At 34.5% G+C, this 23,313-nt stretch overlaps 1 protein-coding gene across 1 annotated transcript; it reads left to right on the top strand.

The window, feature by feature from the left end:
- The first annotated feature begins 9,200 nt into the window (after positions 1-9,200).
- PJVK (pejvakin) lies at positions 9,201-22,420 on the top strand. Its single transcript, XM_009966160.3, has 6 exons — positions 9,201-13,405; positions 15,694-15,889; positions 17,425-17,566; positions 18,282-18,399; positions 20,207-20,311; positions 21,680-22,420. The coding sequence occupies exons 1-6, from the start codon at positions 13,195-13,197 to the stop codon at positions 21,979-21,981; spliced, it is 1,074 nt and encodes a 357-aa protein (XP_009964462.2). The 5' UTR covers positions 9,201-13,194; the 3' UTR covers positions 21,982-22,420.
- The last annotated feature ends 893 nt before the right edge of the window (positions 22,421-23,313 follow it).

A 23,313-nucleotide genomic window follows, 5' to 3' on the forward strand; every position in this document is an offset into this window, starting at 1 on the left:
TTCCTGGGGAGGATATCTCCCTGAGCTCTATTAGAATAGTGAATGACAGCCACAAGAGTGTTGCAAATCTCAGTAAGCTCAGAGAAATGGCTTCCTTACAGCAATTTATTTTACTTTTGTATTATATATTTTAGGGAGTCTACTTACAAAAGCAAATACATTATTTGCTCTTTAAACTAGGGAATGTAAAACACCTTAATTCCTTAGCTTTGGTGTAAGCTTTGTCTGTCTTCCACTAAACTGAAAAGTCTATTTATGAAAGTAATTTTGCATGGTATCTTGCAGGTTTAAAAAGTGATAGAAATGTACTTGTAAATGTTTTATATACACATGTCCTCCTTTATCAAGTTTTATGGTATTATAAACCCATCGTATTTTATTTTTTTTTCCCTTCCTTGCAATCGTTGACAAACCTCAGAAAAGGGAGGGTGAGACTACAATGCAAAACAGTGAAACTAGTAACAGCAGTTTTGTCAGTGGCACAGCTGTAACAAAATATAAAGTTTTCTGATTTTTATGAATTAAAATGTCAGCAGAGCTGCTGAATCCAGTTCAGGCAGGTTATCTTAATACCATTTTTCTTTCCACTGATCCATGACAGCATGAAAAAAAGGAAGATTGGTGACATTTGCTCAGAATTGATTCTGAAGGTGAAGGCAAGTTTTTATTCCTTTTATAAATAAAAATGACTGTAGCCAGCACTTGGCTGAAGGTGTGTTGGTAATGTGGACAAAGAGAGTTACATATTTCATAAATAAGGAAATGTTTGGAATTTATAATCAGCAGTATGTTGGAGTATATGATCAGCAGTGTGTAATATATCTGTCTTGACCTATGAATAATTCACTGAAGTATGGTAAAGCTACTTATTTGTACTCCTGGAGCAATAATCCAGATGTTGTCTCCTGTAAACACCATATTGACTGCTACATTTAATGGTCTGCATTAATGAAAGAGGGGTAGGATATCTTATGCTAATGTATAATGTTGCTGGCCCAGATCATGAGCTGTGCAAAAAGGGAAGAGAGGAGATTCCTTCAAAAAGTCAGAAGTGGCTAACTTATCTTTTACACCCTGAGCATCAAAATGATGTGTTATACAAGAGCAGCACACACAGTGATATTCAACCAGTACTATTCTTCATTGAAGTACTCGCTCCTTGTGCCAGTCAGTGTAGCCACACATGCAACATCTTTTTCTGAATTTGCATTTATGACTGCGCTTGTGGCCCAGGGGTTGATTGGTTAGGTCCACTGAGGACAGTGTTAGAATCAGGATTACAAACTCAGATTTCTTTTCTAGTAGTCCTGTGCTAAATGCTTTCTCTTCCTTTGTTAAATTCACCTGAACGAGGAATATTACAATAGCATTAACAAAATTACTATAAATTTAATCCTGAGTATTTTCCAGGCAAAGGAAAATTCAGGATAGATTTGTTAACTGTATTGAAAAAATACAGATGAGATCTTAAATTATTTTTGTATTTGTTTAATATTTTAGAAAACATTTTGGGACTGGATCACCAATAATAAAATTATACATAAATAGATCAAACTTGTTTTATCACCTATCTTGAAGTCAACATTGAAAATTATTGTTCTAATTTGAGGTTAGAAATTGGGTGTATTTAGTTCTTGAAATAAATGTTATTGGTATTCTTTACGGGTTGAAATATAGTATAACAAATTCAGATCACAATAAATTTTATTTTCAGCTGTGTCTTGAACAAGACCTGACTATGAGCTGAGAAATAAATGTCGATGAGTGTATTTTGGTATGCAGGTGTAAATGCAAAGATGGCAACTTCTACCTTAGTTAAGTTTTTACTGTAATTAGCAAAAGCACCATTCTTGTTCCTTTGTAGTTATTTCTAAACTAATTATTTTCAAACATTCATTCCTCACTAAAAATTAATTACATGTGAAGTCTGAGTTTTAAAACTTAATCAATGTTTGGAACTCTGTAGAGGTGAAGAGTGGTGCTTCTGTCTTTCACCTAATGTTCAGATCTTGTTAAATCTCCAGCTCTCAGAGCAGGGTGGACCTATAGTGCTTACTTATTAAAATGTCATATTTGGACCAAAAAGAAATATCAGTGGTCTTTTCTGGACGGGATTCTTCTTTGTATATTGATTTGTGTCTATATTATTTACTATAAAATAAGTAAGAAATCAAGCTGCTAGCACCTGATGTCTGAAATATTTTCCTTCACCAAAATGCACAGCAAACTTGTTCTTCATCTGTTACTGCTCAGTTGTCTGAAGCAGATACTTTATTTAGCACGTAAAAGGCCATCATAAAAATAAGCTACCGCGTTATCCAGAGAGATCATTATGATAGTTCTATATTAGGATATTAGATATATTTTCTTTGTTGTAATCAGTACCAAGACTGTTCTTTGGGTCTTTAACTATTTTCCTTTATATAATTAACTATTTGATGAATTATGATTTCTCAGTATTTCAACAGCAAAGAATTCTGTATTTTCTCTCATTTTTGCACAAAGTTAATATGAATTGGGAATAATGTCACACTTCTGTGGTGAGATTAGATTCCATATGCACATGTATGACATGTAGTAAATTTTAGTATTTATACCTTGCTTGGACGCTGAGAATGCATTAGAAGAGAAAGGTTTAGATTAGTTGTCATTTGCATTGCCTTACTGAGCTTCTTTGCTTTTAACAGCCTTTAATTTCAGATGGGAAACAACCCTGCACAAATTCTTTAGCAGGCAAAAATGTCAAAACCTAAATAGCTAAAAGAGCATTCTTTGCTGATTGACCCTATCCCTGTGCTCATTCTACTCAAAAAACCCAATCTGTTGATTTCTTGTACACCTCTTTGTGTAGCATACTTGTAAAAGGAGGTCCTCAGAGTCTTTCCACTGTGATTATGCTATTATATCAGCTAGAAAGGTATACAAATATTTGCAAATATTTGTTTTGAAAGCTGTATAAGCTATTTGAAGTATTGCAATTTTTAAAAGCACAAGTAGTCCTTCATAGTACATTCAGTAATTTAACACTTAAAGGAATAATCTCAATTGATCTTGACTGCTTTCCTTCAAATGCATTCATTTGTGCTTGACTATTCACAAGTTTGGGATATCTATCAGGATGATTCTTCTTTGTATCTTACTTATTCTGACTCCAAATACTGTCCGTAATCGTGCCTGTAAAAACAATTCTATTGCTTACAGTTACCAAGCATCAACAGATGAGGAATAACATAGGTAGGATATAATTTGTATATTTCAAATCTATAAATTTTATTTCACGTGCAAGAGTTAATCAGCATTGCACATCTCAGATTTTTTTTTTTCTGTTTTTTCTGTTTGGGCTCTTATCTTGCACAAGCATCAATATGTACTTAGTATAAACATTGCAAGCAGTCTCACTGAATTCAGTTTAAAAGATGTAGATACTAAAGTTCAAATAAAAAGGGACAACAGTGACATTCCTAAGAAATCAAAACAATGTACCTGGTTACGCCAGGCTTTATAGTACTTCATTTTTAATTCCTGCATACTTAAACAAATGAGCACCTATGCTGATGAAGCTGAACTGCTGTTGGTTCTCCATTGAACTGAGTGAGCTTCCAGGTGAGTAGGTGATCTAGCTATTTCAACCGTAGACCTAACATACAGTCAAGCCTAAGTATTCAACTAGTTACACTTAAGCTTAATTTTGAACATGTGCACTGTCTTGTGGAAGAGAAATGTGTGAAATACAGATGGTTTGACTGTTTGACAGTCAGAACAATATATTTGACTTTCCTTTGGCTCTCTTGCATTTTGGGACCTTATTCTGGGGCTTGTAGTATTTAATAACCAGTTAACTTCGTGTCTCTGCAAAGCTCAATTATGTATGACATTTGGAAGAAAGAACAGGAGATTAAATCAATGACAATTCATCATATTATGTCTCAGCCTGGCAAGTTGAATTTTAAGAATATCTGCAATTCCTATCCCTGTTTCCCTGTACTTTCCCCAGGATGGTGCCAGGCCAAAATGAGGGTTGCTAGTATTGTATGCCAATCAAGAAATGAGACTAATCTTTCTGATTTGCAAAGAAGGGGGTGGCTAACTAAGAGCATGTTCCTAATCTAAGCTTAGAAAAGCATGAATGTGAGAAAGTGCCTCCCCTCTCTCTTCCTAGGCTCTAGCACATAAATAGAATTGCTTTTTTTTGGCATATCAAGTTATCTGGCTACTTCAGAGATTGAACCCAGCCAGGCAGAAGCAGTAAAAAAACAGTTTTAAGTTCCCACATAATGCAGATGCAACACTTACTCTGTGTCTTTGCACTTGTTAGTTGGTTTTGAACATACTGTTGTAGTAATCCAGAATGCAGATGAGGCCTCACGCTGACTACCTCTTGTGCAATAAAACCAAGCTCATACAGTAGTTACTGTTAATTAGTCAAGCATCTTTTGATCACAGGATTCAGGGAAGTGGTGGTGGGGGAATAGTAAACAAAAGGAATTAATTTGATGAAGACTTTACTCCAGTGATGTATGTGGTATACACAATACCCATAATATCAACTCCAACTGAGGGAAGCCCTACAGCTTCTGGTAGGAAATAAAAGGTGAACTTGGCTATGCTGTAGTTTATGTTGTGCTCTAAAATGTAACAAAAGATGTCATCTGTTTCCTTCAGGCTGAGCCAGATTTACCAGGATATTGTGTCCAAAAAACACACACACATTTCTAGTTTTTAAGGAAACACGATGCTCTTTTACCTGTTGCAATGTAATTGGATAATGCATGTACAAATGACTTGTTTAGCCTGCCAATGAATGTTGCTAATGCCTTACCAAAAACAAAGCATATTTTTTGTATTTTTTTCCTCAGAGGCAAATCAAACAATGCTAGATTTGGGAAACTGTTTACTGAAAAGCATTTTCTAATAGATCTCTGAAGAAGTGCAATTGTATAATTATTATTGTTCAGTGCATACAGTACATTGTCTCCATCACTCTGTACACTGCTGCTATTAGTGCTTGTTCTAATAAATCTCAATGTACACTGTTTAAACTGCTGTCATCTGTGTTCTGATTTATTAACATAAGAAACACTTTAGAATATGGTTCTTGAAAGAATTGTTTGTAACTAGTTAAGTGAATTGACAATCATAAAATTATTAATATATATTGTATAGATTAACTTTGGAGAAGTGGGTGATAGTGGCAGCAGTAGCAGTGAAACAGCGACTTCTCGCTAGTATCATTCTGTTCCTTTCTAACCTTTTTCTGCTACAGGAATATTTTTATAAAACTTTTCCCATGCCATTCTCTGTGCAGTTCCTTTAAATCTGGCAGGAGCTACCAACTGCAGTCTCAAAGAAGATAATTTTCTTTTTGACAGTTCCTGGTTTTATCTTCATGCTACAGCTGGTAAGAGCCTGTTGCCTTTTTTTTTTTTTTTTTTTTTTTTCACTTTAGCTTGCTCTTTATGATTAAAGGGAGCTTGCAGTATGTTTCTCAAGTTTTGTGAGAGGGTGTAGGGAAAATGGCTCCTGATGTTCTCTAATAGAAATGAAAAGTGGTGTGGAAATAAAAAAAAAAAAAAAAAAAATTGCTTGACACCCACCCCTTCTGGCACCTTGGGAAAATAACAGTATGTGCAATTTCTCCATTATGTGTTCTTGTCAGTTGTTCAGTCCTTAAATCAATTTCATTTTATTTAAAATACAAGCATAATAGAAAACAAGAATTTGGTTGGGAGGAAAAAATAAGGGTTTTTTTTGTTTCTTAGCATTGTAAAAAGAAAACGTGTTCAAAAAGTCTGGAATCCTGCCTGACTGGAAGCAACAGCAAAGGAGGGGAAAACAGTTTTTTCATGAATGGAAATGCTTTATTTCTTGTGTCAGAGTACACATCTGATCTTGTCCAAAGCGATTCTCTGAGCCAGGTTGTACACTGGGAGCTTATTCCCTGTTAAAAAATTCTATGAGTGAAATTCAGCTCTGGTTTTACATTTGTGTAGCTGGTATTTGTACTGTGTTTCTGCATGCTTTGCAAAACAAATCTAACGCTTTTTGATGACTGTTGTTCAGCAAAATTATTGTGCATAAGTGAAGGGTGAAAAGTTATATGTCATTACTTTATTAATTAAAAAAACCAACACAACAAACCTTTGGGAATAGATTAGCGTGCAAGAGGCCTGTGAGGCAGCACTACCAACCTGACACGTGATTTAGTATAAAAACTATTACTTAGGTATGGAAGTAAATTTTATGTTTAAATTTAATCTAAGCAAGAGACAGATGATACTTCTTAGCCACAAACATGTAGGTGCTGTGGTGTGGTGAAGTGAGACAGCGTGGGAAGCTGTTGACAAGATTTCATCCTGTCTCAGCTGAAGGAGTTGCCCACAGAAAGCTGTTTCAAGTTTCACTGCCAGGACAAAAATCTGTTCTGATGTGATGATGCACAGCATTTTTGCCCAGCCAACGTATCAAGCCACATGGTTCTCCAAATCCTTATTAGATTATTAAATATTTAAATTGGTCTGAATGTTAAAAACCGTGAGTATGCAATATTGACTGTTTCTGCACCTGAATATGCAAAATTATTTTTCAAGTAAGTAATCATTACTAAATCAGATTAAAAGAAACTAAGCTAAAATATCATTAAAAACTAATGAGGTACAGTGGGCTAGCTGAAAATGTAGAAAGTCTAAAGTTTATTTTGACTGAGTGGTGAATCTAATTTTACTCCAGCCAGTAAATGGTAAGTCTTATTTAGACTGTGCTTATTCTTTCTGAAATGTCTAAGATGTAACTATTAGTAGCTAAGAGACAGGCTAGGTTGTATATCCCATATCTATATTCCAAGTTGTGTATAATAATGGTAAATTTAAAAATAATTTGAAATATGTTAATGAAGTATGTATAAATGCATGTTACAGACATGAATCTGGTGTGAAGACATTTTTAACCTGTGATTATGTTACATTAGTTAACATTTGTAATTGCATAGAAAAGTTCCAAAGTAAAATCAAGTATGTAGTTGCTTTTCTCACTGATGACTGGTTATATTTCCTTCAGCAAAGAAATGAAACTAATTACTAGCTCAAATTTCATTAGTACCTCAGGTTTCTTGAGCAGCTTTTTGGCAAGTCAGTGGAGAAAAAAGTATAATTAAACATTTCCAAAAGGTTACACTTGTTGGACTCTAAGTGGACTACAGGTTCTAGTAAGGGCATTGAGTTATTTTTTAACTGATAAAATTTAAAGTGTAGATTATGTTTTAAGTTCTTAGGTTATTTTTGAGGGCCTGGCATTACGTTTAGCAAAGATATTGAGGTGATATAGCACAAGGGCACATCCATTCTTCAGTTCTAGAGCTGATTTCATTTAAATGCTGAGCAGCCAACATAGTACAATAATATTAGTCAGGCTGCTTTTTATGTTTGGTGACAAGAATTTTTTGTCACCTGTCTGATAAAATGTTTAGTATCTAGAAACTTTTCAAATATCTTCTTATTTTATGCCTCCGTATGCAAAAAAAAAAAAAAAGGAAACTAGATGAGGAATTATTCTTGTAGCATGAAAATTAACAGCCTGAGTAAGTATAGAGGTGATTATGAAAGAGGATACTGAATTCTTCCATGCCCTACAAACACCTACTTCATTTTGCCTGTTTATAAATTCTCTGTATCCAAAGATCTGAGAGTATTTTAAAGATGGACACATGAAACACAGATTAAGTCATCTGCACATCTATGAAGAAAGGTCTGAAACCTTCAAGGTAAGTCAGTGGAAGAGTGTATAGAACTATCACCAGAACATACACTCCTTAATCTCTTTTGTGTTTCCTTTTCTTCATTAACATGGCTCTAGTGAGTAGGCAGTGAAGGGGTACAAAGGAGCCAACTGTGCAACACATTCCCTTTTCATCAAGTCAACAGATGTTGCTTGTAAAAACGTGAAAGGGGAATAATGTCAGCCAATAGCCATAGAGAAGCCAGTTGAACTCCACATCCTGTAGCCTTTCATTGGTGTAACACTTAGAGTACAGTGTAGCTTTTAATACTTGGATTGCTGGGCAAGTGTCATGCTGTAATACAGCACCTCCTGGCAGGAGGTCTACCTTTCATGTGTATTGTAGCACGGACTATGAATATGTATTATCGTAGTCTATTCTGTGGCAGAGAATAGAAGGAGGTTCCAACAGAGTTTACTTGAGTTGTAAATCTGGGGAGTATTGTATAGGAGACATAGTAATATAATGAGTGTATGTATATGTATTCCAAATGGACTGTTAAAAGTGACCTTGAAAATAATTTCGAACAGCCCTAATGGTATGTTTTAGATATCTGTATAGAAAATGGCAACAGTGTTTGCTGCACCTTTTTATTTTTTTTTCCAAATCCACTCAAATTTGTGTAGAAATTGTTCACATGCAGAAGCCCCATATAAAAAAAAAAAAAAACAAAAACAAAAACAAAAAACCCCCAAAACATAAAAGTCCATTAAAATCCTTCTAGAAGCTTCTTATTAAAATTTTCTCCTGAGACTACAGATAGTAGTGGGGTTTTCAAAAAGATCTGGCTCCACAAGAAGTAAACATACTTTAAATGTGAAGAACTTAAAACATTTTAGGACAAGGCTTATGACAAGTTACCTCCTTGAGTTTCTGAATTCTCTAATTCTGATACAATTTATTTATCCTGCTGCCCAGAGAGGTTTCCATAAGAAATCAATTGAGTTTCAGATACACAAGAAGTGTCTACATTTTTTTTACTGCTTTAACAAATTAAGAGCTTAATAAAGTAAGTTTACACAAAATTAAAATATTGGTATAGTTAATTTAATTTTCCCCTATATTGCATAATTAAACTAGCATTTGTGAACCCATTTAAAATTTTTACTGCATTTGAACTATACAATAAAAAAATCCAATGTGGAAATATCTCTACTGAACCTAAGTCTGCTGAAACGCTTCATTTTGCTTTAACTTACTTTTCTTCCCACAATGGTCTCTCAATACCACAATGCTTCGTGAGCAATGATCGCTGTGAGCATTATGCCAAGTGACCCCAGTACCCCAGCAAACTAATACACGAGGATCTCAGCATGGCAGTGGTACTGTCTTCATGCTCAGGAGCTCTGAAGTGATGTAAGACATGGTATTAAACTGACTGGTTTTGCTTATACAAGAGCATCTAGACAAGCTCCACCTTGCCAAAAAAAAAAAAAAAAAAGGCATATATATAATAAGGGCTGTATTTGGTCCCATAAATTCTTTTTTTGTTACCTCCTGAAATGCAACATGATCTATAGTGCACAGATTCTTGCTTTCCAGGGAAATACTCATGCCATCTGCTGGAAAGTTATGGAGTTTAGCAAGTAATTTTTTCAGTAGCATTTTATTTTGCAGGTTTTTAGATGTTAAATTCTTTCACTTGTTCTTTTGTAAAGATCTGTAAATAAATGTAATCTAGTAAAAGGCACTTAAGTCAGGTGGTCTGGCAACAGACAGCCCCTTTTTGTACACTAAGAAGGTATTAAACAAATTACCAGCATAATTTGGTAATGATTATATGGGCTTAACCCTTTCAAGTGAAACAGCAATTCAGATTATCCAGTCATTTAATACTTAAGACTTCTTTCCACCCCTCAGCTGTCTGGTTAACAATACTAGTTTTATAGTATGGTTGATTGTGACAAGAAACAAATTAAAATCAGATCAGTTCATGTGGGTTACAGAAATCAAAATGATCTGCAGATGATTCTAAATTTCTGGACTAAAAGTAGTGAGATAATTCCACATTTTCAGCTCCTTGGACAAGCCTCTAGCTTGCACACACCTTAGGTCAGCCTGTAAATGCATCTTTAGATGCCCCATAATTACAGGTATCCAACATTCCTGCAGGGATAATGTAGGTTAACTATCTAATAATAAACCAAAAATGATTATGGAGTCACTTAATAACTTCAAAAAGCATTGTGCATCCTCAAAGGTTATGCAGAAAGCTCTGTCCCCTAGATTTTACTATTAAATAATCTTCAGGTTCATACCAATATGATGTAAGGAAAAAATACAGTATTCAAGCATCAAAATTCTCAGCTATATTTAGCTAATACTCACTTGCTCTCTTACTACTCCACGGCTAAGACCATTCTGAAGAAACAGAACTCATCACACACATGAAGTAAACTATCTTGCTATTCACTCCAGGTAAAGATACAGCAAAGGGATTGCAGAACACAGAGCTGAATAAGCCACCTTGAAACTGCTCCCCATGATGAGGCTTGTGATGTCCTTAGGCAGCCTCACAGACACCTTCAGTCTACCAGGGATGGACAGCTCAGAATCAGAACTGTGTAGTGGTTAGGAGCAGAAGGCAGAGTTAAGCTGGAGTTATAGGGACATGAAAATCAATTGAAAGAACAATAAAAGTAGAGCATTGTATCTTTACATCACTTCATACTCTTGCACAGAATTCCGTCTTCCAACTATAGATGAACATGCTCTGCAGATGAATCAGCAAATGAGGCTTCTGCCAGTAAGAGTCTTTATTTATTTATTTATTTACAAGGGCCAGAGTGTATATAGTTAGAGAGAGGAGTAACACAAAGAAAGTGTCTTCTCATGATTGAGAAAATGGGTAAACTGGAGGAATAATTTTGTCTCTGACACCACCGACAAGTTTGTGTATGATTCAGGGGGTCTCAGTTAAGAACAAAGATCACCGTGGATGGATACTAGACAATATGTGTGTGGGGGAATTTTTTTTTGCCCTATTTTTAATTTGTCTTTTAAAAAAGTGTATGGGCCATGGTGAGAGTTCAAGTCCGACCTCATTCCAGTAATGTATAAAGGTGGGCTAAGATCAGGCTAGAAAAGTCCTTTTGTTCTTCTATGAGGGATCGTACATAGTGAAGGCAGATGAGATGCTTTGTCACTGTCATCATGTGGCTCTGTGCTAAGGGGTATGGAAGGTTACAGCCCCGGCACTCCCCAGAGGTAGCCTTGAACCTGCTTGTGAGCAAGAATATTCATCTGCACAGCTTGGTGAGACAAGGCAAGGTTTTTTATTCAGGTGCAGGAATAACATATACACATCATATTTTTCATTTATTGGTTGCCCAAAATGAGAGAGCTCCAGGGCTGCAGAAATGCCAAAAGTTCATTAATACACTCGTGTTCCAAGTACAAAACTGCTTAGTACTGGAGGGGTGGGGGGAAATATCTTATGTTTCTTCACTTGAGTGTGCAAAATTAGTGAATGTTTTCTAAACATGGCAATGTTAATGTAGTTACACTCCTCTGATCTATGGCATGTGGATGATGCAAACAGCTGCTGCAGCATTTATGGCGGATTGTAGGGTGTTAGAGTAACAGGAGTACCATGTAAACATATAAAATGAAACTATTCATTATCAGCATTAGTGATAGGATCAGATTGAGTATGATCTATGATAACATACTAAGCAAGAGAAACAGAAATACATGTTGAATAAACGGTGCCAGCTGAGCTTAATAACCTGTAGAAAAAAATGGTATTCTGTCAAACAGTTATAAGACATCTACAGGATAAATATAAATCAAGACTGAATGTGCAATTTTAATTTAAGAATTTCCTTAGCTTTTCCTTCCCTTTAAAACATTTTAAGTCCTTTTGATGTGTTTTGAGTAAATACGGACAAGGTTTTTTTTGTTAGTACAGTGTAAAGTGAATTACAGTCGGACTGAATTGCAACATTTCACATGATTTCAGTTCAAAATATATATATATAACCAGCTTTCCTTTTTCAGCACCCTCTAGAGTAGGCAGAAAGTTCTGGCAGCCTTTCCTGTCATCTTAGATAGCTGAGGTAATAAACTCCTCTTTTTGCCTGTTTATTAGACTCCCTGATACTCTGAATGTTTAAAAATCATTATGGAAATATTGGAAAGAACTAAATTGAAATATGTTAAATTATTAAATAAATCATCATATTATAAAAACAGTCCTTAAAATGCTTTCACGTGAACACCCTACTTCAGAAAAACAGCCAAACAAACAAAAGTTTTTCCCTGGCAACCAGGTATAATATTCATATTAAAGTGTAGATTTACAAGCCTGTGACTGATGTTTTACCTACTGTAATTGCAAAAGGAGTCTCTGGAAGATGTGTTACAAGGTGTATCAGTTGTATGCTTATCACTCTTGCAAGACAATCAAGTCATCAGCTCTTGCTGCCTACCTCACAGATCCTCCATGGTACTGTCTAATGACTCTCTTTTTATTCCCTTTATAATTTTATGTCTTTTTACGCTGGTGATTTCCCTCTTGGATCCTTGAGCTGCTTCCTAATCCTATATCAATAATCTCCCTTCTGTATGCAATTTTACTGTTATTATTTTGCATAATTCTCACAGTTTGGCAAATTTTTCAGTAGTCTGAGCCAAATACATGCAGCTGGCCTGTCTCAAAACTAGCCCTTGGGCCACAGACAGCTGAGTCCATAGGAGGATAACATATAATGAAAGCTCGCCATTGTTTCCTCCCTGCCCCCAGCCATCTCTAATCTTACGCTTCGGCCCAGGTGTTTCCAAAGAGCTCTGCACCACTTCCTCCCCAGCTGAGCTTTCACAGGTAGGTTATGCAACCGCTGTTGAAAGGAAATACCGTCTCAGCAAACCTACCGGCTTTCACGAATGTGTAATTCAGGCGGTCTCCTGAAGCGCATCTGGGCCGCTTTGTGGATTGGTGGTAAAAGACTAGAATTCAGCTGCAGCAAGGGTGCAATAAGCAGTAATACATCAATAACTCCTAACAGGAAGCTAAGGGTTGCAGAAGTTACTGTCTCCTGTTTCTAAGATTGTAAATGTTGTTTTCATCAATGGCATTAAACTGCCAAGGAAAGGGCAACCATTTCCCTATCAGTTTACACTGACAATTCATTATTCATCATACAGAATTAGAGAGCTTAACTGAAGGTCTTTGAGAGAAGTCTCGAGCAATACATCATAGAAGCTTGGTAGCTGAGATGTTGTTGATTCTTTCCAAGCAAAATATATCTCTATCTAAAAAACCAAGTTTGACAGCTTTTCTTTTTGTTTTGTTGTTGTTGTTTTTTTTCATTTGTTTGGTTTTTAAACATGTAAATTTGCTTGAAAGGATACTGTAAAAAGAATTGAACATGGACCTGATATCTGGAAGTGCTTTTTGTTATTATCCTTACTAATGTCATAATATGTTTGCTGCTGCAACCAAAAACTTTGTTAAACAGGTTGGTGACGGAGGAAGACTAGTTCCAGTGCCCAGTCTCAGTGAAGCTGATAAATACCAACCTCTGAGCCTTGTGATTAAGAAAAGAAAATGTTCTCTTTCAAAAAAATTTAAATTTGCTTCAACACCTTTCACATTAAAAGATATACTTCAAGGAGAGAAAGAAATTTCTGCAGGTAAGATTTCTATCTTTCTTTAAAGCAGAAAAATGCATGTTTTCTCATAAATATAGAACAGTAGACATAGTTTAAAATGTGCAGATATTTTGATGGTTCTTTAGTACGTGGGTAGTAAAATTTGTCTTGCTGAGTCATGTAATAAATATTTAAGAAAAAAGCACAAGTCAAACAGGTAAAAAAAAAAAAAAAGGACTTTCTGGAAAAAGAGTTAAACAAAAAGAAAAATCAATTATACTAAAAAGCCTTGGTATCTTCTGAACTAACATGAAACAAATTCAGTTAAGCCTTGTGTTTTTTCACAAATCGCAACAGATTTCTGATAGATCTATTGATGTATTTTGATTAATTGCTGCTTGAAATTTGTTTTTAATGTTCACCTTTCTCTGTATACTTGCTTTTAAGTATGTAAGAATGGCCTCAGTTCTGTAGCTGTTCCACTACTGCAGCTAGTAATCCCTGTTGCTGAACTGGGCTCTGCACAGGGAGAAACATTTGACAACAGGTATCTGTCTGAAGTGATGGGGTTGCCATAAGATTTTTTTTTTCCCCATTTGTAATCTTTTTCATGTATTTAAAGACCTTAACTGTTTCTAAATTGCCTTTGCTTTGCAATATCAGAAATTTCTGAGAAGATTCTATGAGAATTAGGAGGTGCAAAATTGAATTATACTGCCTGTATTTTCCCATACCTTCCTTTGAAGTCTGTGTAATTCTTGTCTAGATGATCTTTTCTCAAAACAGTTTAATTGCTTTACTTTCTTTTGAAAAAAAGTCCATTTTGACAAAAGCATTGATCACATTAATTGCACAACAATTGCATTAATTAAAAACTCTACTAAGACAAACCAGTATAAGCACAAGAAGACAGAAATGTCAGTTGACCCCACAACAGGGTGATTCCAGCATGCAAGCATGATGAAAAAAATCAGAATCCCACTAATTCTACTAGCCTCACATTCAGGACAAGTCATCTGCCTTGTCCTGAATTAAAAAAATTGAAAGATCTCATTAAAAAGTCTGAGAAAAAGGTTTCAAAATCTCATTAAAAAGTCTCACAAAACCTTAATAGTCTTTTCTGTAAAGGTTAGATGTCATTCATGTGCAGAAAGTATTGTCTTTTAACGTAAGCAAAGAACTTCACTATTGAATTTCCTTTTTTATGTGACAAACATTTGCAATATTTTTAGAATTATAAAAAATATATGAAACTTTTTTTTTGTTGTTAGAAATAAAGACAAACAGGATTCTTACTGGTTGACTTCCTAATGTCAGTTTATTCTAACAGCTTCAAAGGTTTGGTTTTTTTGTTTTTTTTTTTTGTTTGTTTTTTTAACAGCTTCAAAGGTTTGGGTTTTTTTTGTTTGTGTTTTTTTTTTTTTTTTTTTATAAAAAAGAGTAAAACCCAGACTCTCAAATGTATTTGGGTGCTTAATCCCTGTGTTCTACCTGTTCTAGTCATTTAAATCTGGCAACCAATGCATTCTAATATTTTTTGTTAGTGTAATGGATATGTAACTAAAATTATAAAGAAAGCATTGTAGAAATGCTTTGTCACCTACCCTTTGATTGTACAATAAATTGATGCAAACTTTCAAGTAAGTCAGAATTAATATGTTGCTTTCCTTCAAAATAAACTAACATAGTCCCTGGAATTGTCAGGCATATATGGAAAGTCTGTCAGATTGTGACATGTCATGTAAAAGGCAAAGTTAATGTCACTGGCACACCCATGTCTCATTCATGTATGGCAAAAATTAAGAAGTGTTAGATTAATTTGTACTGCATCTAGACAAAATTTAGAATTCACTAATACTATTTTACACACAGTGGTTTTCATTTTGTTCTTAGTTTTAATATTCTGTGTAGCCTTCACTAAGTCATTTTGTGTTTCAGAGCCTCTGTCATTAAACCCAGAACATGCTACATGACTATTTTATACAAGTACCAACAGCATACTTACAGGTAAAAAGTACTTTAGGAGAATAAGGATAAACACAGAAATGTAGAAATAACCCTAATCACCATTTCATGACTGGGGCATATCACATGCAGGAGCATGGGCACAACTCTGCCAGAGAGAGGCACAGAAATCCCACAGACCCCTATGTGCTCTCTTTCCATCAGTCATTAGTAGGAACACCAATAAATAAGTGCTCTATGTAACTCTGAATTTCACATCAAAAAGGTTAAGCACAGTAAGAACAGTACCATTTATTCTCTTCTTGCTGTGTAAAAATACTGCCTTCAGGCTTTTTATCATGCAATACTTATCTTCTTTTGCTCAGGTGTCTCGTCTTACCAGTTGCTCAACTATGAAGACAAATCAGATGTTTCGCTTAATGGTAGAAGAGGAAATCAGATAATGAATGATGTTGGTTTTGATGTTGCTGGATCAGATTCTGTTGCCTTTAAAGCTTCATTTGGCATAGTGACCAAGCATGAAGTTGAAGTACCAACATTACTTAAAGAACTTACTACCAGGTTATATTACATATTTTGTTTTCTGGTTCCATAGTTATATTTCATACAGTTAGACTGAACCTTTGAAATGGTTAGGTTTTGATTATTTTTAGCCCATCAGTAGAAGTCACCATCTGATATTGTCCAAGTGTCTCAGACTGGTTCACTGGGGTTAGACACATGACCTTCTGTATAACATAGACTAGATTTTTTCTGAATTGATTCATGTTTGAATTGCAGCACAACTTTCAGGGAAAAAAAGAAAAGATCCAGAGAGGGAGTCCATCCAAGGTTCTACCTGTGTTACTCCATACTATTGCAAATTTGAAATTTACTTTGAATGATGTTAGCCAGCTTCGTGTTTCAGAAATAGGATTTCTTTGCCTTTGATGAACTAGAGAGCCAAATGTATTATTGGCAATGGAGGTACTTCAAGGTTTTATGATGTTATTACACAGCTTTTTCTTTGAAAAGCAAAGTAGGTTTATCTACTTGAATTTTTCGTAACCTTCTGAGGCTCTTCTCTAAATGCAGTCTCCATTTTTCCAACATCCTTGTTGAGCTGTGGACACTGAAACCAGATTTGGTGTTCCTATAGTCCTAGCACAAATGTCAAACACATAAAAATAGGATGTGAATAATTCTAGGTGTAGTTCTCTAGTTAATATTTCAAAGATTATCCCTTGGCCACAATGTCATCCCAGTGAATTCCAGCATTGCATCCCAGTAAATCATTTACTGTGCATGATGTGACATTTGGTATTTTCAAATATATATTGTTTCCTTGTAGTTATTTACCAAACAGTGCATGTCATTTTGTATCCATAACCCCTCTTGTTCTCTACCTACCCTTTTCTGGTTTATTTGTAGCTCTCAAACATTATCATTAATAATTGGGGATGGGGGAAGAGGTCCTAGTCTCCTTATAAAAATATTCAGTTATAGGAGTAAGAACCAATGTCTATAGAAATTCTCCTACAAACATTTGTTTCATGATTGTTCCGTATTTATAAGTGATATAGTTTTTTTTCAGATATAGTTGACACGTATCGGTTAACCAGTTTTTAATCTGTTGAGTGTATGCCAGCTTATATAGGCGTCATTTCTAACCAAAACACTGCATCATCATAAGCTTTATAGAAGCCCAAAGGTAGAGCATTTATAGCTATTGCTTTTTGTATTTTCCATAAATCCTTACTAAATGACATTAATTATATAATTTTTAAAAATGTTATTAATTAGGGTGTGTTGACAGTTTCTTACTGTAACTAAGAACAGTGTCAGATGGACAAACTTGGAATTTTCCAGGATGTCCCACATATCCTCTCTAACATTTGTACATTACTGACTTTACTTAAATTTTTTTTAGTGCTTCTGTTCCCAAACACTGAAAATCAGTATTAAGTTTCCAGAGACATCCTCAGTCAGTTGGTTTACTGTTATGGGACAGAAATTATGGTGATTTATTTATTGATTTAAAGTTACTAATTCTATTAGCTGCTTTGTAAAATGCTAATAATCTCTGAATTTCCTTCCTGCCTCCCTCTTGATTTTAGAAAAATAAACTTTGATCATTGTCTAGTCCATCAATCAAGAAAAAGTAAGATGGAAATTTTGTGCGTGGTCATGGAAAGTATTAGAACTACAAGGCAGTGCTCATTAACTGTCCATACTGGAATGCGTGGAGAGACAATGAGGGTAAATATGTTTGACACAGTTCTGTTACTTAAATGAACAAACATAAAAAGCTCATTTTAATAAATTTTATGGTTGGATTTAACTGCATTTTTACTAACGTAAGCTCAGAAATAATCTGAAGTAAATCAATATTATTGCACTGATGTAAAAGGAATTAAAAGTTGGTCTTCTGTTAGTATTGCTTATGTGACTGAGGAATGGGAAATGCATGAAAGGATGGCTAGACAATGAGCCATTGCTTTGGGTGAAGCCTCATCAAAAATGTGGAATTTACTTCTTAGATTGAATCTCCAATAAATGTATAACCTATCTTTCATTATTATCGTAATCTTCTATAACACATTGGAATTACAGGTTGTTATTATTTCAAGGGTTGGCATTTTACCGCCTGTCTTAGGTTCTTCCTCCCTCTTCTCTCTCTTCAGTGTGTTTGAATAATTGAACTTACAAACCTTCTGAGGTTTGCCTATTACTAGTACTTATAAATTGTTCACACAATTTTCAATGAGTGATGCAAGTTAAGTTACTGTCTCTGTATCAAACTTTATTAAACTGCAAAGTTGTTAATAGAAAATTCTTTAGTTGTGATATTTGATCTTCAATTTCAAAGCTTCCTCCTGGCATTATAATACTCAATATATACAGCTAGGGTATTAGTTTATTTTTTCATTTCAATTTGTAACTTTTTTTCTTTGTATGCTTTTCTAAATTATAGTTTCACATCATTGAAGATCAGAATTATAAAGGGCGGGACAAAGCCATTGTTTTTCCTGCACATACAACTATTGCTTTTAGTGTATTTGAACTTTATATTCATTTGGATGGTAATTTTGGTAAGTGATGTGAATTACTGTCATTAGTGCTATTATTTATACTGATTTGAGTCTTTAAAACAGTTTTCTTGCTCTAATATACGTAAGCCCCAATTCCATACAAAGCTATGCTTTAATTTTATGCACATATGTAGTCTGACTTTATCAGGGAAACAATTATTGAAAAGATGAACAAGGCAGGTGCGAGAAAAGAGTCTGTCATGGAAACATTTTTTAAAAATTAAGTATGATTTTGTAATTTTAAAAAATAAATCCTGCAGTTGCATGGAACAAAAAATCACTTTCTTTATATTTCTAGACTGTAAGTAACAGGCTTATTAGACCACCTGATCAATTTTACATAAAATAGGCAAGTAAAAAGACCCAAGTAAAGAAAAAAGTGTGCAGAACTACTAAACTAAGCTAACATTTTTTCTGTTGGGGCTTTAATTTCAATCCGATACATCATTACCACATATAGATATATGAAGATATTTAGGAAGAAATAATCATAATTACTGGAAACTATTAAAAAAAATTGCACAGCTCCTGTAAGTTTTTCTCCTTTTGGGGAAAGGATAGTTGCTTATGTATTGACGTTTTTTGCACTAATTAAAGTGTAGCCTGTAACATTATCAGTGTTCTTAACATGGTTTGTGATAAACCGGGAAGTCAATTTAGGATTTGATTTAGTACTTGATAATATCAAATGCAAAACTCTCCACTGACTAACGTTAGATAAAGTTTAACCACCAGATTGACATGCATTTAAATACAGAAACCTCTGTGAGAGTCACTCAACTGTTTCAGGGACGGCGACTCTATAACATTGTGGCTTTCTGTAAATAGCAAGATAAGAGACCTGGTTAGGGAAGTAATCTCTGTCTCTGCAGATCTGTACAGCACTATGTTTTAAAAGTTGCAAATAGCTCTGTACCCTTTGGCACACACAGTATAAAACTTCCATGATAGGCAGTCTGCATTGTAAAGCATCTTTTTCCTGAACTGTGAGATACATTTGCCTTTCTGTAAAAACTTTAAATATACTCCAAACCAGGCATAGTTACTGGATTAAAAGAGGTAATAGTGTGGTACTTCTTTATATTCATTTCCATAATGCTCAACATTAATTTCAGTTTTGGAAGTGTTTTAATTTTATTTTATCTTTATGCAATGGTAGGTACATGCAGAGCATTTTTCCTAAAGTAATTATCAGAGAAATAATCAATGAAGCTGATATTTGTAATTGCATAATTAAAGAGAATTCTCAATTGAGAAAGTTTAAAACATGTTTTGTTCAGTTCCTTGTGATTGATTATCCTTATATTTCACTTTAAAGGTTTTCTTTCAAGTTATGGTTAGAAACTTAGGTGATACTTATTTTTGTAAAAAAACAATGTTTTAGTAGTTGATGCGGTGTTGGAAGAGATGACTATAGAACTCAGAGCCTTCCTTATTATTTTTCATTTTTAGTTTCAAATGAGATCATAGAAATGTTTCTCCTTCAGAAGTAGGGCTTCCATTTACATGATGCTGTCTTAGTCCATTTAACATGGCCATAAATTGTGTATAGACCAAAACAAATTCTGACGATGTATGTTGAAAGACACCAACATTCTAAAATTCTCATTGAATTTGTGTCACTTGATTTTGGGGGCTATTACTGTGTGCAGACTTGTATTAAAAAGTGGTAGTAGCCATTAAAAACATTAGCACAGCTGAATTTAATCACTGTTAGCTTTATAGATTAGGAAGCATGTTGAACTCTGTTGTGCAATTATTGCTTTTACATTTTGTTCTTCTAAAAACTAATTTTTAATTTTTACAGAGCTCTGTGTGACTCCAATTTCAAAAGGAGGATTTGAAAAAGAGAAATCTGGATCATCTTCCCTGACCAAATTAAGGAGGTTAAAGGCTAATCTGTTTCATCGAAGTATGACTTTTGATATTTATATCCCAATGTGTTAGTTAATTCATGAAGAATATATTTTTGTTTCTTTATTTTGTAAGATGAATGCTTAAAGAAAATTTTGGTGGAAAATGTACCTCTTAATTTATTGTGTATTGAAATGATTGTAAAGTTATTAAAATTTATATTTGAGAATCTGACTCTTTTAAAAATAACAAAATTATGGTATTGATGTTCATTAAAACTCTAAAGATCTTAAAATAAAAATTTATGGCTGATGATAAACTGGTATGGAGTACTTACACAACTACAGTTAATATTAAGCCTATTTCATATGCTTGCCACTTACAGCTAGTGTTATGCAATGCAAATTATAATCTATAAATAATACTTCAGAGCAAACTCTTTAAGTTTAAATATCAAACAGTATTAATTTAAATATTTGAACGTACTCTTTGGGCTATATGTTCACATGGCAGGACATGGGCAAGACACCATCAGAGTTCTCTTTTCTCTTTTCTCATTGTGATGTGAACACAACATCCAAAAAAACTGAGTGTCACTGTACGTGGCTGTACTTTCTTCAGAACCTATATTTTTAACACTCCTTGGTCTAAGTATTTTGGAAATCTGCAAATCTGAGTGTGAAGATAACTGTTGAGCAGTAAAGACATCCTTCTAAAGGCTGCTCTGTACAGGTGTCCTTGCTCCATTGTATGTCGTTCTTGATCAAAGGCCTTTTATGGACCAAGCCCTCAGTGCCACTCCAGTCCACACTAAGGGAACAAATCTTCAGTGGGTATGATACAGCTCAGTAGCTGTAGCTGCCTAAGGTATTGTCATCCAATCTAAACTAATCAGTACCTGAAGAGAAAGGAAAAAGGTAGGTAGTTCCAAAAGTGATTCGTTCCTGGGGTGTTTGGATGCTCAGGAATCTGCTAGGTGGTCACCATAGAATCCTCCAAATTTTCTAAACCTTTTAAGTGTTGGTGGGTTTTTTGGTAAGTACTAAGGAAAAAAGTGAATTTACAATTTTTAGAAAATAAAATTATAAACATGGTTAAACAGGGAAGTACACAGATGTGATTTGATTTGGCACCCATTTTTCAAAAACATGCCTCATGCCTACCTTTTTAGGTTTATTTCTTAAAATATTATAATCATGTAGGTCATATACAAAAAATTTCTGGCTCTTATCAGTGTCTTCTGTGAAATTAAAGAAAAATTTTCATCACAGAGAGCTTTTGGTGGGAAGTAATCACAATGTGGCATGTTTAGAATGGTTTAATGAATCAGTTGTTATTTCCATAATTAGACTGACAGTTTGTTTTGTAAACCTTTCATAATATAATGATAAATCATTGCTTCTTTTTCGTTTGCGTTCTTTTTCAGATAAAAGACTAATGGATACCTTTTCTAACTGTGATGTTTACTTGGAGGACCTTTTTACAGATTATTATGAAAAAGCTGCGAGCATGACTGATCTCTCTACAAGCTATCTCAGAGAAGGGTCTCATGTCCGAATTAATTTACTGAATAACAACATCCCCAAAGGTCCCTGTGTCCTATGTGGACTGGGTAGTTCTAGAAGGGAGACTGTCTACGGATGCCTAGAATGCTCCTTTAATGGACATAAGTATGTACGACTGCATGCTGTGCCCTGTTTTGACCTCTGGCATAAGAGAGTAAGGTAACTGAGCTAGGTAAGAGCCTGTTGTCACAGACATGGGCGTAACTGTGCCACAAACTTTTCAGAATTAGTAAATATGACTCAAATTGTTGAAATGCAAAATGGTGAAAGTGCAAAACATTTTATTACACTATTATTTTCAAATTATTTGCTTCATAGTCAATGACCTTTTACTTGAAAATGCCTTCATGCTTTCCTTCTTTCTAGAACCTTCTCCTTCTACTACCATGATAATAAAAAAACGTACTTTTAAACTGAATTTTCATAATGTCAAAATATATGCTGGAACTTAAAGTAAGTTGTTTACACAAACTTGTTAAACCCCAAAATGTTGCCTTTATCTACACTGGCATATGATGGTAAAACGAGAATATTTGTTAATAATTTAGTGTTCTCATGAATGTTTAATTGAAGTATCAGATTAAAAAACATGCTAAAACTTATCTCAGTCTAATGTTTCATTTACAGAAGGGAACAATTAAAACTAGGGACAGGCATTTCATATTAGGATGTCATTACCTTCTGTCAACAGTTTGTTTGGATTACTAAAAAGTACCAGCCAGTACACCTTCTGCAGTTGTGTTTTAGGTCATAGCTGCTCTTGACTTTCCTTTACATGTTCAGAAAAAAAATTGCTTAGCAGAAAATGTTTTGGAAGCTTACGAAGATAACAGAACTACATCCTTCCAACAAGGCTTCCGGGGTGAAGGTCTTTGACCAGCAGATCTCAACCACAGAAAGTTCAATCTTTTGAAAGTATAAACACCAGAAGGCACTACATAATTATGTCCAATACTGAGATTGGGATTGCTGTTGGTTGAAGCTCTCCCCATGCTATCTTAAACAGAAAAACATTTTTTTAATTGTTTTCCACTTTTAAAAATTATTTTAAGGATAATCCAGGTATAGAAGCTTTTTTACTTGTGCTGACACTTTCACTGTGTAAATCTGGTTATTACACATTGAAATAAATACAGCCACTGCTTTTCACATGAGAAGAGTAAAGTATGCTACACAAGTACTGACGACATCTGCATCAGCAGAACAGTTAACAAGCCTGAAGCACTGTCTATTAACAACTGCTACTTTGTATTTTTCCAAAGTGAGGGAAACCATAATGATGTCCAAATAATTACTTATGTTTATATAGAGTATCTCCCATCTTCTTCCACCTCATCCAAGTAAATCATGATAGTGCAGATTTTTAACTAGGTGCTGATGAATAAACTGGCTAACTTAATAATTTTACCAAGTCAAAGTTTACAAACCCACTCAGAATACTCTTTTTCAAGAACAGCAAATTATTCATGTTAATATTACATCCAATAGGTTATTT

Source organism: Tyto alba, unplaced genomic scaffold (genome assembly GCF_018691265.1).
Source record: "Tyto alba isolate M040663 unplaced genomic scaffold, T.alba_DEE_v4.0 Super-Scaffold_7, whole genome shotgun sequence".
In the NCBI taxonomy this organism is placed as follows: Eukaryota; Metazoa; Chordata; class Aves; order Strigiformes; family Tytonidae; genus Tyto; species Tyto alba.

Excerpts from the sequence above, each read along its gene's own strand:
- PJVK (XM_009966160.3), top strand. The coding sequence starts at position 13,195 with ATGTTTGCTGCTGCAACCAAAAACTTTGTTAAACAGGTTGGTGACGGA. Across the intron at positions 13,406-15,693 it reads AGAGAAAGAAATTTCTGCAG|GTGTCTCGTCTTACCAGTTG; the intron begins GTAAGATTTCTA and ends TCTTTTGCTCAG. Across the intron at positions 18,400-20,206 it reads TCATTTGGATGGTAATTTTG|AGCTCTGTGTGACTCCAATT; the intron begins GTAAGTGATGTG and ends TAATTTTTACAG.